This window comes from Brachionichthys hirsutus, chromosome 17 (genome assembly GCF_040956055.1).
Source record: "Brachionichthys hirsutus isolate HB-005 chromosome 17, CSIRO-AGI_Bhir_v1, whole genome shotgun sequence".
In the NCBI taxonomy this organism is placed as follows: domain Eukaryota; kingdom Metazoa; phylum Chordata; class Actinopteri; order Lophiiformes; family Brachionichthyidae; genus Brachionichthys; species Brachionichthys hirsutus.
Window position 1 is genome coordinate 10,867,406 of NC_090913.1, and position 17,234 is coordinate 10,884,639.

Consider the following 17,234-nt stretch of genomic DNA (forward strand, 5'->3'; position numbering starts at 1 on the left):
AGAATTAGCTTTTCGTTTTTTGTGTGCCTACTTTGTGGTAAGTGTGAGCAAAGAAAATACGTGAAAATGGTGTTTTATGCTTTAAGAAAGCGAAATCGAGGATCGGACTGACAGCCTGCAGTGATGTGATCGGCTGGAGGACAATAGGTGCACCTGCCAAGAAAACAGACGACGACCGTCTGGAGGATTTATAAACCACGAATTTCTAATATGAACTATAAGGGGAGGGAAAAAATGCACACATTTTATGACGGCAGCATTTATTTAGAGGTGAAGAAAGATAAAGGGACAAAAGATAAGACGCACTCCTGCATGACCCTGTGCCTGCATCATGCAGCAGCGTCCACCCGTGGAGACTGCAGACATTTCTCAAAGCATAACAGTCACCTGAACATGTAGAATATTTGCCGATGACCTTTTTCACTGGAGAGATGGCCTCAGTATTTCTAAAATAATGACTTCTACAAACTAGTAATGGCTTCTTTCAGAGATGTTTGGCTGCCACCTTTATCCGACCTTCATCTTGCAGAGTTTTCCCCCAAAGCCTTGAAAGCACGCCTGCGTTTCCGTCTGACCTTGCCAGACGACCTTTCATTCCAGCCTCACTAAGTGGTGCTCGCTGCAGACCTAAGATGGACGGCTGAGCTCCATCTCTCAGGAACGAACCGTTAGGGGATCGTTGTAGCGAGGATGTGGGCTCGGACCCGGAAGGGAAGCTGGACCGGGTCATCAGCAGACATCTCAAAATGTCAAAAGCTTAGAAAAGAAACTCCAAAATGTATAATAATGAGAGGGCGAGTTCATTCCTGCAAACGATTCGTCATGCCAAGTGCTATAAGGAGCTTCTGGTGAAAGGCCGGCACCCTCTCCTTGTGGACGGGCCAGTCCAGGACGCAGCATGGACGCAGCATGCCCCTCCGAAGGAAGAGCGAGCGGGACAGCCTGTAGTCGTGGACATCCTGCAGGAAGACCAGCACCACGGAGTCCCTGCTGGCCTCGATGACCTGGTGAAGTGCCTGATGGGCCGTGAACCTGGATTGGAGGAAGGGCAGAGCGGCTTTAACCTGGCAGAATAAATCACGATGCATTCATTGAATGAATCTTTATTTACCGTCGGCACCAGGGATCCCTGAGCAGCACCTCGGTGACCACGAACAAGATCTTTCGAGAATTCCGAATATTCTCCACGATGGATTGAAGCTGCGACATGCCGGGGATCGCGTCTCGATCCTCCAAACAAAAGCGGCAATTGTTGTTCTCCAGGGGGGTCAGCCGTCTCTCGACCCAGCCCCCGTCCTCCTCGGCATGTATGACGTACGCATCGTACTCAAACGCCCTGCCCTCTTCGCAGTTGGCGTCGCTGAATCCCAACGTTCGATTGATCAGTACGTTCCAATAAAACTGGATCCTCCACCCGTGGAACCGGAGCAGGAGTGCAACTACGCTCAACATGATGACGGCTGTGCTGCTGGTGATATAAAGAGCCTGGAACGGGGTCATGTCTTTGCATGAGAGGGGGTCGAACCGCGTGATGGAGTGGTTAAAATACGCCAGCGGGGTGTTGCACACGTATTGCTCACTGAGACCTGGCACGGTGGTCACACTTGTGTCATTCAACCAAGTTAAAAACCACAGGATGCTCTCGCACGTGCAGTCAAATGGGTTTTTGCCCATGACGAGCAGGCTGAGGTTGGCCATGGGGGTCTTGAACACGCCGGGGCGCACCGTTGTGATCAGATTCTTCTGCAAATAAAAACTTTGCAGCGAGTTGAGATCTTCAAAAACGGAGTCCTTCAGACTATTGAGGAGGTTGTTGGACAGCCACAGCTCGCGGAGCTTCCCCAGGCCGCTCAGAGCCTTGGCAGGGATCTCATCCAGTCCGTTGTAATCCAGCAGTAAGGTCGTCAGGTTGGGGGCCCCTTTGAGAAACAACACCGGCCCCCCTTGGGAGGCGCTCTTCCACAAACGGGCTAAGTTGTTGTGCTGGAGATTCAGCACCTTCAGGTTCCCGAGCCCCTCCAACATATTCTGTCGAATGTTGGCGATGTTGTTGTTGCTGAGATCCAGGATGGAGAGGTTGGACAAAGGCCTGAACGGGGAGGGGTCCAAGTTCAAAGCCATGGGCGTGAGACTTTTCCCCAAAGTTAGGATGCTCAGATTGGGGACGTTGCGGAATGCGGCGGAGCTGAGATTGATTTTCTGCGAGTTAAAAGACAAGCGGATCTCTTGGACTCGGCTCAAACCCTCAAACTCTCTCCCGGTCAGAGTTTGGGCGATGAAGTTGGAATTTAGAATGAGCGTGGTGAGGTTTCTGAAAATCGAAAAGCATCCCGGGTTAATCCGCTTTACAGCTGTTCCCGTCAGGTCCAGCTTGCGGAGCGGCGAGCCGGCGAGCGAGACGAAGGTCTTGTTGGTGATGTTTCGCAGCGAAGCGTAGCTACTCCAGCTCATGTCCAGTTCCTTCAGGCTCGTCAAGCCTGTGAATGTGTCCCCTGTGATTTCCCGCACTGCAGTCCTCTGTAATGTCAAATATTCCAAGTTGCTCAACGACTGGAAGGAGAAATCGTCAATAATGGGGGTGGAGGACGTGTGACTTTTCACCAGAGCCCTCGTCAGCTGGAGTTGCTTCAAACCATTCAACCCCTGAAATGTGTCCTTTGTGAGATGCTTGATGTTGTTGTCAGCTAAGACCAATGTCTCCAGTTTGGACATCCACTGGAACGAGCCTTTCTCAATCTTGCCCATGCCGTTGTGCGAAAGGTCCAGCGTGGCGAGCGCCGTTTGCTGCAGCCCCGCAAATGTCGTGTTGGTGAGTGTCACCAGCTTCACGTTCCGAAGAGACAGGGCGCCGATCCCGGTCCCCGACAGCTCGGAGCAGAGTTTAGCAGTACCCAGACTGCCCATATTGCTCCCATCCATGATCAACGTGTGAAGGCCTGCAATCGGCGCAAAGCAGGCCGGCTCCAGCTGCAACGCAACACAAGGAGACAAGAACCGAAAACAGGCAAACAAAGCAGACAACTGAAATCAAAGCGCAGACAACTACTTCATTTCCGCGTTTCCAGATGGCTTCCTTACTGTTTTTAGAGACACGGATGACAGGTTCAGGACTCGCAGGGAAGACGATCGATTAAGGAACGCGAAGTCGTCTCTCCTCAAAGCGGCGAAGGTGTTGAACGCCAGGTTGAGTTCCACCAGGCTGGGCAGCTGTGGCCGAGAGCCGAGCCTGGCCGACTGCAGGCTGTTCATGGAAACGTCCAGCAGCTTCAGGCTCTGAGGATTGTGGGAAGAGAATGTCACGTCTGCACGCTGACGTCATGCTCTCATTGCCGTCTGAATTCATCACCTGTAGCGCAGCGAAGGGATCCTTTTGCAGCCTCAACCTGTTACTAGCTAAGATCAGCGCGGTGAGCTTGGTGCAGCGGCTCAGATCCGTCGCCTTCACGAGAAGCACCTCATTGTGTTCCACGTTGAGCGTCTGCAACAGAGGCAGCGTTTGGCACAGCCCCGCCTCCAGCTTGGCGATGGTGTTGTAACCGACGTTAAGGTGGCGGAGGCCCGGGTAGGAGGCGAGCGACTCGGGGGGGATCCCGTTGAGTCTGTTGTGAGACGCGTCCAGGCTGGTGAGGTTGCGAGGAAGGTCGGGGGGCACCGCTCTGAGGCTGAGGTGGCTGCAGTCGGCGCTGCCATCTTGCACATGGCAGGAAGTCTTCTTCTGGCAGGTCACATGATGGTTTGGTCCCGTCATGAGGTAACACACGACGATCGGGACAAGGAAGGACCGGGGGCCGCCCATGGTTTCAATAACTTTAAAAGAGATACGTTTATTTAGACATGCAAGATGAATGATCAACTACTAAATGGTGAGATCAGTTATTTTATCAGAGTGGCTTCCTTTTTTCTGCTAAATAAATAACTGCTGGGCTGGTCGATGAAAGGAGGGAAGAAGAACAATGAATAATTCAAACACCCTTTACGATTCTTAAGCCAGAAAAAGTGTTTGCTTGTTTTTACCCAACAGTTTCTTTGCACGTTTTGCTGCCACAGATTGTCCGTTGCATCTGAAACTCGTAGACGACAAATAGGAAACTGACTTTCAGCACAAATCTCAGTAGGGACTTCTGAAACTAGCGCAGCAGAAACAGGGAAATGAGAGACCTGCCGCTCTGGTTTCATTTCCCAGTGAATACATCAGGTTTTCCTGCAGACGGATAAGCAGACACGCGGCTCTCTGAAGCTCGGAAGTCATGCTTAGAGTCTCCAGACTGATGCCGGCGTGTTTGCAGGCTACTCAACATGCACCATTCCTTTTGAGCATAATTAAGACTACAAACAAACAAAAGATCGAGGGCCAGGAATGAAAGCCGCAAAATGATTATGAATTCATTCTCTGTGCTGCCAGAAATTCTATATATATATATATATATTATTATTTTTTACATTCCTCCACACACATGTATTCTCGGGAAACAGATCATGACTCATGACCTCTTTGTTGACTAGAAAGAACTTGCCTTTCTGTCATGACTCACCACACCTTGTAGGACCATTGTACACAATACTACAATACTGGATACGCACTTCCACCACATACATGTACCGGTACGCGTGTACTGTACATGATTAAGTTGTGTTGGTGTATTACATTTATAGGACTAGAATACAACACTCATAAAGTTAAAATGAGATAAGATAAAGGCTAAATGAGATGCAGTCTGAAGTTCAGCTATTTGGCAGCAGTGACTCTTGAAGCATTTAATGCGCACCACCCAAGGAACACGTCACGTTTCCATTCAAAGAGAAGCTGCTTCTTTTCCCACCTGCATTATAGTTTAAAAATATGACTCTACCTGTTAGAGATTCACTCACCTGTGATCCCTCCAATGGAAGATGCAGCAGTAGGACACAAGAGAAGAAGCTCATCCACAGGATCAATAATAGTCTCCTGTTCCTGCAGTCAAAGACAAATACAAAGTTCTAAATCATGCAGGGTCGGGTGTCTAACCTGAGGCAGAAAACGGTTTTCTAGTCGGATGTGAATAGTCCATGACTCTGAGCACTTCTCTGTTTTCGAGTCGTGCAGAGCAACTAGGAAGAAGCAATAAAAGAAACTGAAAGTGGCCACTGCATTACCCACAGATGACCAGTAGATGGAGGTAGAGTACCGTCATCCATTTATTGTCACTATCCTACAGTCTTAGTGTAGTGTGTTTTATTATGTCATAATTTTATTCTCTAAAGAAGCATTTTGTAGATTTCCAATTTTAAAAATAAATTTGGCATGACACGTTAACCTTTCACAAAACAAATCTGCATTTAACTCCCCCCCTCGCCCTCCATCCATACTCCCACAGACACACCTCTCTCTCTCTTTTCTCCTCCCACAGATTAATGGAGCTCTTCTTTCTCAGGGATAGACCTCAACACACCTGATTGGTTTATCTCAACTGAGGCGGATTACATGGCTTCCTGCCAGCGGCTGGATTGGACCCCCGGGGGGGGGAGCAGAAGATAAAGAGATAAACTTCAGACGTTTCCCGTGCAGAATTCATTACTGAAATGAAAGATTCAAATAACGGCACTGTGATTGAGTGACAGTGTTGTTAATAGGCTATCTCACTAGTGCGTGTGTGCGTGCGTGCCCGTGCCGTGCGTGTGTGTGACTAAATTCACTCATGCAAATAGGATAATTGTAGGAGGCCGCGGCTCCATCAATGGGAGTTTGTGTGCCACATTCCTCATGTTACTGACTCAGGCAAATCTCCTCGCCCTCATTTGGAGATTAAATCTCCACAGTGTTGGAATGCCTGCAGGACAGAAGGTGAGTGCGCCCTCTTGACTCTCCGCTGCACCACATGCTGGATGGCCTACCTTAAGTCATCCTGCGTGTCAGCGCTAACAGTAAACCCTAAACGCCACACAGAAACCACAACGCTCTACTTAAACATGATGTCATTACGCATCGTCGTATTTGAAGGATTTGAATCTCTTGGAGTGAAGCTTTTTTTTTTCCCCACTTCATTTTCCACAGAGAGTTCAAAATCACATGGAAAGCAGAGAGGAAAAGATTGATGGCGAGAAAAAGAGCGATGTAGCGCGTTTCCTCTGTTCTCTGCAGAAAGGAAAGACACTGCAGCACCGCATGCCCCCCCCCCCCCCCCCCCCCCCCAGTTTACTGAGCAGAGATGCTTAAAGGTCAGACCACCAGCTTTTCCAATGGCATTTATCCCCCCGTGTGTTATTGATGCTTTTCACACCTTTAGGTGAGGGAATGTGTGCATCTTTATTATCACCTTGTGGAGAGAGAGCACAGCAGAGGGATGTGGGTGTGTTCTCACATTCTGCCCTTTATGTTTGCCCTCGATGGAGGACACAAACGTACACATTTCACGGATGACTCCCCGCTGCACAGAGGACGATGGCTGCGTGAGATGCGAGTGAGTCTTTGCCATTAACTGTGGAAGCATCCTGAGGAAGACGGGCCGCTCTTACTCCCGATTGAGTTTGGGAAAAGGTTCATATCAGACAAAAAAAAAACAGGCGTGTTACGCTGCTGTAAAGAAATGTCTTTGTGCATGGTGAGAATCACGCAGTCAGCTGTTGGTAGGTGCTCCTCATCGCCGGCTCCTGCTCACCAGATGCTGATGAAGACCATTCACTAAGCAGAGTCCCCCCCCCGGGGGTGACAGGACGTCGATGCTGAGCTGGAATCTGCAGCGTGGATCTGCTGCTCAGTAACATGCAGGAGGAGAAATGTGATTGTGTTGGGTCCGAGGAGCAACTTAGCTGCTACGTGCTAGTGAGGCTATTAACTCTAATCATTAACATTCCCTTTAAAGGTTATCTAGTGATCAAACACACATGACATTTTCCTTTTCATTTCATCCTCGAAAAGCGCAACCCCTCCCACGCAAATACTTCCCTGGGTCATGTGGTCCACACTGATTTAGCGATGTAGGACTCTTTTGATGTAGTGGGAGCAGCGGCGTTACCAAAGAAGGAAGAGGAAGACCCAGGAGTCGCATTCCTCTCATCCTACGTTCTCCTCCCGGACAGACTGTTCTGCCTCAGATGAAGGCGGAACCTATTCCCATTGATGATGGGGAAAAGGAACGCGGGACATGTTGAACTTGAAAGAAATACCTTAACTGTTCAGGAGCCCACAGGCCGATGCGCTCGGGTTATTGATTAACTGAGCTGGAAGCTGCACCATCATGTGTCCTGCCTTCAGGCCACGCGGGACCGATCGGATTTATCAAACCATTACTTAATTGCAGGCCTGAGAAGAAGCTAAAAATCAATGAGGATTTTACAGCTTGGCCATTAAATCAGGAGTGGAATTCTGAAGCGGATCTTTTTCTTATGAATTCTTTAGAGGTACCGGCTCATTAGTGAGCTGATGACGGGAAGGCTTGATGTGGTCGATTCCACCGAGCAGCCTCAGCTGGTTTCTGCACTGCCCACATGAAATATTAAAATGCCATCAGTCCTGAGTTTATATTTCTGCGTATCCACACAAAAAGTACAACTATGAGGTATTTATTTCCAACAAATGTTTCACTTTGATGTTTAAATTTGATCTTGGGGTTGAATGAAGTGTACTTTGTATTTTGGTAATTTAAACCGTATAGTTTTGAAGAAGGACAATGGGAGTGGAGCAATCATTTTAACCTGAAAGCAAATGCCCTTAGCCATGAGCAGAAGGTCAAGGATTGGCTCGCAGTCCGTGACGCTGCTGGACGGAGACATCATGCAGGCCTCTGCATCAGCAGGCTTCTCCACTCCATCAGGCATTTCACCTGGTCACCTCTTAGACATTAAAGCAAGCCTGGAATATCACTGGAAGTGCCATGATGTCATTGTGAGGCAACGTCCCCCCCCACGCACGCACTCACAAGCCAGCCACTCATTCAGCAGCACTTTGCTGCTCTAACATTGACCAGACAGGTCAACCTCTTTTTATATATTCACGTGCCAGACTGTGAAAGGTCATGAGGGCGACGTCGCCGGCTTGGACGTTTAATAATTGCAGGCAAAGATGGGGACAAAGATAATTGTGTGCAACCGTAAAAGCATGAGACATAGCGATGATGTCATAGCCTCTGAGATGAGGCTTGTAACCGCCATCTTTAAACGCTGTCGTGTGAAGAAGAATTAACCATTTGCATTTGTATGAAGGACTGGCATTGATCCAGATGTATTTTTTATTTTTTTTGTAGCATATTTTCTATCCAATGACAGCTTTTCAATTGAACCCTCATCAACACTTGGCTATGTTGCGCCACGGCAGCAGCGGTGGCAGCGGCGGCAACTATGCTACTGCTACTGCTACTCAAAGCCCATGTTTGGCTCTCAGCGGAGGTGGGAGAGGATTCCTGTGAATAAATAGACTCAGAGCAGAAGACCTAAGCTGTCCCGGTTGTTCGCTCGCGTTACGGCTCCTGTGCATGTCGGTGGCGTTCTGCGCTTTGGTACATGCCTGACTTTTTGGATGCATTTTGTAAACATATGTAAATGTACACATGTAAATCTATTTTCTCTTGTGTAGAAATGTACCGTAATTAGTCTTGTATGATAATGGGCTGCCAGTATGTCTGCACCTATAGCACCAGTGGGCCACTGCATACCAGACATAATGCATCATCATCATCATCATCATCATCATCCTCCCTGGTCCCGTCAGAGAGGATTGCTACGGTATCTCTCTGGATAACATATCTTCTATAAAAAGGCCCCTACTTGACAACAATAAGATCCAGCGAGGGCTGTTCATACTGCACATAAGTGCTGGTGATAAAAGAGCGAGCACACACACACGTGCGTGCGCACACACACTCACAGATGTGGTCAGGGTGGCCCTTCAGAAAGGTCAGCTATCAATAACGCTCTATATTTGTGCGCCTTTCATGTTGACAGAAGGAGAGGTCTCTTTGCGTATGTGTTAACATCGCAGCTTTAAACGTGTTCATTACGTGTTCGTCGCTGCTGTAACTAAAAGCGTTATTTATGCCGAAGGTGACATCTTGACTCATCTCTTTAAATCATTCCCTCATCGCGCAGCTTTTTAAACCGTAAAATGCGGTCAGTAAAATTCAATATACTAAATGAACTGACGGGAAAATCAGTCTTTAAATGTAATTGAAGTGATAAATGTTATAAAATACAGAACCAGGTAATCTACAGATTTTGTATCCTTTGTTTAATGTAGTTTAGACTTTTATTTAAATTCCATATCAACTAAATAACAGACAAACATCCTTCAAGTGCATCAGAAAGGACAGCGAACCGGCTGCTCTTGCTTTAGCCGTCAAATTGAAAGCAACAAATGTGATAAATCTTTAAAGGTTGTGTTTCCTGCCCCAGTCGAAACAAACGCAGCATTATCTATATAAAACAATATAACTCAGTCTGACAGCTATTTAGCAGCTGTGTTTGAGTGTGCATCAAGGCAACAAACAGATGCAAAGAGGCAGAATTAAAACACATTTTTATTGCTTTTACATATTTAAACTCAGGCCAAGACTCATTGCCATTTACCAAGAAGGGGCAGAAGACCATCAGTTCCACTTTAAAAAAAGAAATTGTGTTGAACACAACATGTCAGAGCTGATATAAATCCGCACCTACCAGAGTTTCGCAGTGTCAGATTAGATTTTGCTCATCTGCTGTCAACAACTGAAGAATCAACACTTGTGGTGAGAAATTTGCGGCATTGAAAACCGCTGTGAGAAAAACTCATATGTCTAAAACACCTCACGACTCGTGCTTAAATAAATGTCTCTTGTGTTTTTGTAGTCAAGTATCTCCATCTAAAAAAGGAAATGTTTGCACCTGACAATGACTTTAAAATCCGAGTAGTATAAATAACCTTGTTTAACCTACATCCTGCGGCGCTCCAGATAATCTCCATTTACTAACAGCCTGCACATCCACTGCGTAGGGTTAAATATAACATATAGGCCTTATTTATTTCTTTACTAAAATATGTGTCCCTATCCTTCATATACTACCTATAGGCCTCCCCCATCCAATAAGATAATTCTGCAAAGACATCAATTTAAAACGTTATTTATATACAGCTCAGCATTTCTATTCAAACAAGATTAACGTCAAGGTGATTCGCTGCCAGGGACACGCACAGATGCAAATGTTGGCACAGTCCCATCCTATCCTAGTGCGGGTCGGTGGATCACCGACTAAGCCGTAATGTATTATTATCATGTTCTGACCATTAACACTCTGCAGGGGCAAGAGAAAAGACTTAAAGGGGTTTAGCTTTCCTCTATTGTGATTTGAAGATTTATGGATGCTATATTTGTTCTTTTGCCACTATACTGTTGATTTTTTTCTGTTCATGTCATGCAGCCAGCCAGTCTTGACAATAATGAAAAATGCAACAGGCATGAAAATGCATGCATACCGGTACTTGCTAAATCTTTCTCCTATACAGGAAAAACAACAACAACGACAAAGCAGCAGAACCCTAACCCTCCTCCAGCTCTCGGTGGAGGTAATAATTAATTAACTCGTGCAATATGTATAAACTCTATATATAATCTTCATCTCTGCTCTGCCCCCCACCTGCGTGGAGGATTGACCCGAACGCTCGCCCACATCAGGGATGAGGGAGAAATCACCACCATTGTGCTGCATGTGACTGCGTGCAGGACATACGTTGTAAAATGACAAATAAATGGTTTGCTTGTTCCTGTTTTGTAAAGAAAGGATAGCCAACATTATTTATTTATTACATTATTATTACTATTATATTCAGGCGTGCTGAAATTAAATTTGGGAATGTTTAAATAAGAGGAAAATCAGTCAAAGCCCTTCACTGTCATCCATGGACGCTCGGGCTTCTGCGCGTTTCTCCAGCCGAAAGGAAACACACGCACGCGCGCACACACACACACACACGCACAGACAGGCCCGCGCGCGTGTCCTCTGCAAGCCCTGATTGATCCGCGGGCGTTGCCATGGCGACCCACGGACCCAATGAGAAGCGGCTCGCGGCAGGCTTCAGCTAAATGAAAATAACAGAGGCCATTTTGCGCACGAGGCCACGGCATCATTCACAAAAAACAAACAGAAAACGGAGCCGCTGAGGCCGACGCAGTCCATTTCTGGACGGATGGAAGTTCTCCAGAGCCGGTAGAGTTCTGTGGGGCCAAGAACCGACCGGCGCTTGAAGTATAAAAAAAAAATACATGAAAAAAAAAAACCCCACGGAGGGCATGCGGTAACTAATTACACCGTCCGTGGAAGGGGATAGGACGGCTCGAGCTTCTCCGCAGCGCCCCCCCGCCAGAGCCCCGGTGACACCGGTGCGAGGAGGAGCCGTCTCCGGTTAGCCGAGCGACATCCACGCGCGTCGAAAAACAGGTGCACGGTTTCATCACACGGGACTCCGCGCTAGCTTCCTCGCCGGTAAGCGCTCCGTGTTCGTGTTCCTAATTCTCTCCGTGGAAGAGACGTTCCTTGACGGCGTTAAGGTAACACACGCACACCGTGTCAGCCACGACGCGGCTCGCAGAGATTTTAGTGGAAGTAGCGGATCTGATTTGGACTTAATTCCGCGCTATTTGCGAGCTACAATGACCCCCGTAGTTGAAAGCATCGCGACCGGCTCCGGGATGCGGCAGGTGCATTCCAATGGATCGCTGGTTCCAGGTCTGAAAAGGAAGAGGCAAGATTGCAAGCTTTTAAATTCATTCCTGAGATCCAGTGGCATTAAATCCCTCCGGGATGAGAGACAAGAAGGGGAGTTATTGCTATAGAAATGACAATTAATTTAGATTTCTAAGGATTATTTGGTCCCAAGGGATTAGGATGATGTCTGTTGTGCAGTGCAGGATTATATGTGCAATAAAAAAAAAAGTAGGTTTAATTTGCTTAATGCACATGCTTTACAATATTGCAGTGGACGTTTCCATCAATATTTCAGTCAATGTTTTGTTTTTTTATGCTGTTTATGAGTAAAGAAGCTTTGCATAAATAGAGAGTGGCCCTTGTTGCATTTACTGTGTCTGATCTGTTGTTGCCTCGCCGCTGTCTTATCCTACATCAGACAGAACGTAATAAGGAACAGTCTACATTCCTTTGTAAGGAACCGGTACAAAAGGAATGAGATGATGAGATAAAGCAAATAAAAAAAAAAGGCAAGCGGGAATGGATAGTATCTGCAAGATCAGCGTTTAATGCTTGATGAACAGGTAGAGGGGGAGGCGTCCAGGATGAACAGCGTGTAATGTTATCACTCTGGGAACCTCGTACTGCTCCCAGTGTGGGTGGACTGGCTTGTGTGCATGGAGGCTTTAAGTGCACTCTATATGATGTCGTATTTAATGTGTCTTTAATCGTGTTTAAGTGCAGCGAGGAGGATGTTTGCAGTGTGACATATAAACAGGTTTCTGTGTGAAGCCTCTCGTAGATGCTTGAATGTGGGAATTCAAAGGTATACGGGGGGGGGGCGTTTTGACTTGACTGATGAGCCAGAAAGAATGTCTCTGTTGATGTTTGGCTCAGTCACACCTGCTGCTTTGGAGTTGCCCAGAGAGACTGGGTGTTCGTCTACCAGGAAGCAGAAGCGAGGAGGAAAAGGGGATCGACAGACACTTAGGGAATAAGAATGTAATGCGTTTTCTCCTCACAGCCATTTCTATTGCATGCTGGTGATCACTCCATCTCACACACACACACACACACACACACTGCTCTTATTTCTTGTCGGGCCTCTATATGATCAATGAACCCCCCCCTCCGTGTTTTTTCTTCCTCTTTAATCTTCCCCTATCGCTCTGCCCTCCTTCAAAGGCTGATGTCACGGCTCAAGTTATGTGCGACACGCCTGCTTAAGTCTGGGCCTCGTTGATAATGGGGGTTACCTGCAGGCCATACTTGCCCCCTGTGCTTTCTCCACGACTCTGTGGAACAAGATATCTGCAACTGTGTGTTTCTGTTTGTGATCCGTTCCCAGATTTAAGTGTTTCCCAGTACGTGACAGCTCTTCGGCTTTTTATAACCAGTCACTTACTTGACTGTGAATGACGGGGACCTTGCAGAAGCTGATAATGAATTGGGTGTTGAAACTAGGGGTGAGACCGTGTCGGCTCAGCCAGTGTTTTCCAGAGTGCCTCATGGGTCAAAGGGTCTCTGTGCGTCTATAAAAATAGTTTGCTCTTTAATGAGCTGCTACTCTTTCATGTTGATTTTAATTATTTTATCAGCCATTCCGATAAATGTCTCTGATCGGTGCGGCTGAGCGGCGCCAACATTCAGTTGAGGAAACCCTAGCGTTTGATGTCCATGTGTTTCAAGAGGCGCCGCCACATCTGTACCCGTCAAGACGTGAATGAGAGGGTGCAGATCGGTCCAGTCGTGAGTTAAAGTTTGATCATGCTTACTTGTGAGTTTCATGCTAAGCACTTGTCATTGGCTTCTTTAAACTATTTCAGCCATCTTAGAAAGTGATGGTTTGATCCCTATGGTATGGAACCTTACGTGTTTAATTTAGACTCACATTATTAGTTTGATAAATATTCCAGGAGAACATTATTTCACTGATCAGGATCTAGCTCCGGCCTGTCGAAAGACATCTTTACTTCATCTTTAACACTCCGGATCCAGATCATGCTCTAATGTGTGGTTTGTCTTATTGTGCGAGCCTCACAGGCATTATCCTGGAAATTAGAAGCACAAATCTAGTAATTCTGTATCCTTGCAATGATGTATGTTTTAGACTGGCCACTAATGCAGCATAATTCATTGTCTAAAGAACAAATGGGAAGCAAAATAATGTTTTTGTGTTCCAGAAGAACCTTTGACTCTAACCTTCTTCGATCCATCATACCTTTATCACGTTAACTTTCCACTGTCAGATCTGCACTACTCTCGGATGCCCCCCACCCATCCTATTTTTCTACCTGTTTTGTTTGTTGTCAACTCTGTGACCAAAAAAAGTGGAATTGGTCTAAAAGAAATAATTTTGCGCAGTAGCTGCCTGGTTGGTTTTAGGTATCTGAGCTCTAAAAATGAGATGCTAATAGCGGTGGTTGCGTCATCATTCTGGGAATAGCGGGGAGTCTGGGGTCTAGAGGTGCTCCTGGCTGACCCCTCTGCTGTGTATATTCAGCCCGTGTGTGTATGTGTGTGGTCATTTCCAAAAATACACATTCCCATATGGATTGCACCGCAGTTAAGATTATTGACCGAGATGATTGGACACATATTTTTACACCGCGATACGACACTGACCGCTCCGGGTTTATTTGTGAGGAAACATTTCGAGTCGGTCCGTCTGCTCGTACATTCGCTCGTCCCTGTGAGACTTTTCTTCTCGGGCAATAAAAGTGTCAACAGAGAGTCAAAGGAAATATCATGTGAGAACAATTTGACACTTGTCAGGTTCTGTGTGGACAACTCCACTTTACATACCCCCGCGCTGACGGCATGGGCTACCGTGTGACATTATAAGCAGGGAGGAGGCTCGTTCCAACGGCCCGTTCTGCTCCCAGACGTTGGTATTCTAACCATCCGTAACTAGCCAGAAGTGTGCCAACCGTTGGTTCTGGATTTTCTAGATTTACAGTTTGTTTTACGGCCGGATCGACGTTGCACAGGATGTGCAGGGATGTAGTTTGTTTTTACTTCCATATGTGTACATGCTGTGTGGTATGCATACAAACATGTGTCCATGTAGTAAAAAAGAGATAGTCAACCCTGTCACTTAGCCCCCACCCGTATACTCTGTGGGGGGGGGTAACTTTCCAGTCTCATAAACGAGCATGCCTGATCCGAAAATAGCCGTATCTGATCACTGCTTCATCCAAACAGGGAACTCTTTCTCTGTCACTCCCACTCTTTGGCTAACTTTCTCCTCGTTCTGTTGTCCGTGTGTGTCCCAGGCATTAAACGGGGTGACATCTGGGAATAAAGCCTGACTGGAGGAGAAGATAATCCCGAACGAAGGGAAAAGGAAAGAAACCAGAAGGTGTAGGCTCGCCTACACCTGACCCTTTCGGCCCGGCCTCCGGTCCTTTGGTTTTATGAAGGTAAGAGGTGCATTCCTCTGCTTGATGCTCTGTTCATTTGCTTCCTCTCTAACCAAATATCAGGAGAACGTTGTTATTCCATCGGTAGAATGGATCAATAAGTAATTTATGTTCATCATTCAATGTTCTATTTAAAGTAGAATTGATGTTGCATTTACATTTTTAATTCTAGTATAATTTACTGCATATTTGTTTTTTAAATTTTGTTGCACACTTACAAATAACAGGAAGCTGGTTTGCTCAGTGTTTGGTCTGAGCGCGCTGATGCTTTAAATGTCATGCAAACGAAAAGAGATGTAAATAGAATTTACAGCCCAAAACACCAAAAAAGGGAATTGTCCTGCCAAAACCCACAATTATAGCCTGATAGTAGAATTTTAGTTTTTGTGTGACCGTGGAAATTATGCCAAACCGTTGGCTGCTACCACGGACGCCAATAAATAATTTCGTTTATAGTTTTGAACTTCTAAATTTCAGCCTTGGAGAAAGGTTTGTGTATTTTTATAGAAAAGGGGTTGATATTAATACACAATCTGTCAAAAAAAAAAGATTGATTCAGTCCCTAAAACCTTTCCCTTTCCCTCCATTCATATAATTTTGCCCCAGAATCTGTTTTTCCTCTCTGGTGTCCCTTTTGCGTACTTCCATCTCTTGTTGCACACTTTTCATGCTCTCCTGTTTCCCACTAGACAAAAGCCAGCAGCGATCGCTCCATTAGGCCGGTCTCGGAGGTGTTGTGGAATGTCACCTTGACCCCTTGGGTACACAGTAAGGGGTGGTTCCCAGCCTCGGATTGTAGCGTGGCTTTGCTTGGTTCCCCTGCTGACATGTGGGTCAGCACTTTATTCCCCGGAAATGTCCCTGGAAAACTTGGCAAATGTGATGTTGTTGAAATTGAAAAAGGATTTATTCCAGGATGGATTCGTATGACCTGTTGAGACCAAAATAATTTAGAGGTTAGATAACTATATTTTGATGTTTAAATGCAGATTTACCTGAGGTATAGGAGTTCAGCCAATCAGAGAGCTTGTCAGCGATCTTCTGTTTTACCTGGTCCTCTTCCTTGTTCCTTTCCTTTTGGAGGTTTTGGTGGCTGAATTCAGTGCTTTTCTGTGTCCATCATGGAAAATAGAAGCATGACAGACAAAGTCAGTGGTTTGAGTCTGTCCGGAGTGTTGGTGGTCGACGTTAATAAAAGTACAGTAAATATAAAATCCTCAACCTTAGAGTGCAAAGGGTCCCATCTAATGGCAGTAAATCTAGCACCCCAGCAAATCAAGAGCCTCTTATCTTCATGCTCAACGCTTAACGCCGGTACCTGAGGAATCCAGGCTATGCATGGAGAATGTAATCTTAGCCCCAGCTGATAGCTGTTCTGTTTTAGTCTTCCCCTTACGTCAACCAGAGACTATTTTCAAGATGGTGTGTTTGTTTTCATCATTAGATATTGAGAATTTTAGAAAAGAATGATGCAAATATATATATATATATTTTTGTGATTTTTTTTTTTACACATTTTATAATGTAATTTGCATTTTTTTTTTTTCTCAAGTATAAAATCTTTCTAAGAGACAACTAAATTGTTCTTCGGACATTAATTTGTCACCAGTTCAGGCACAGTTATGCTCTCTCTCTCTCTCTCTCTCTCTCTCTCGCTCTCTCTCTCTTAACAAAATGAGCGCAAATAAGTGCCGACTACAAAGAATTGAGATGGAAATGCGGAGGCAGGAATGAATCCTTTTAAGGATTAATTTCACCACTGCTTCTCATCCCTCATTTTCCAAATCTATACTACCGTAGTTATCTTTAATTCCTGCTTTCAGCTCTTCTCCATCGACCGTGTTGAAACCTGTTCTTATTGATCAAATAGTCTTTAATTAGTTCATTCCACATTTTCAATTAAGAATATTCCTTCCTGTTCAGAAGCAGATGGCTGTTCATTAGTGACGTGCATGTTTAGTGCACAACCGCTAGCCTTTCTCATTAAAGTCCACATTATTACAAATGCCCTTTTTCTATTCAGTTCAGTGTCCATTTAAGGAATTGCTTCATTTGTTGCTTTTCTGGAGCCTCATTTGGGAGCCTGTTGTTTTATAGTCTAATCTTTAGCGTCCAGTGCAGGGCTTTGAACGTTATAGGAGGGGTAGAGGGGTTGTTAAATCATAGCGCTGCCTCCCCAGACAA

At 45.9% G+C, this 17,234-nt stretch overlaps 1 protein-coding gene across 1 annotated transcript; it reads right to left on the reverse strand.

The window, feature by feature from the left end:
• Positions 1-800: 800 nt before the first annotated feature.
• On the reverse strand, positions 801-3,796 carry tlr3 (toll-like receptor 3). The gene is made up of 4 exons (XM_068750536.1): positions 3,347-3,796; positions 3,079-3,273; positions 1,112-2,967; positions 801-1,032 (listed from the first exon to the last, which is right to left on the reverse strand). The coding sequence occupies exons 1-4, from the start codon at positions 3,794-3,796 to the stop codon at positions 801-803; spliced, it is 2,733 nt and encodes a 910-aa protein (XP_068606637.1).
• Positions 3,797-17,234: the final 13,438 nt, after the last annotated feature.

Excerpts from the sequence above, each read along its gene's own strand:
- tlr3 (XM_068750536.1), bottom strand. The coding sequence starts at position 3,796 with ATGGGCGGCCCCCGGTCCTTCCTTGTCCCGATCGTCGTGTGTTACCTC. Across the intron at positions 2,968-3,078 it reads CATCCGTGTCTCTAAAAACA|CTGGAGCCGGCCTGCTTTGC; the intron begins GTAAGGAAGCCA and ends GTTGCGTTGCAG. Across the intron at positions 1,033-1,111 it reads AGGGATCCCTGGTGCCGACG|GTTCACGGCCCATCAGGCAC; the intron begins GTAAATAAAGAT and ends CCTCCAATCCAG.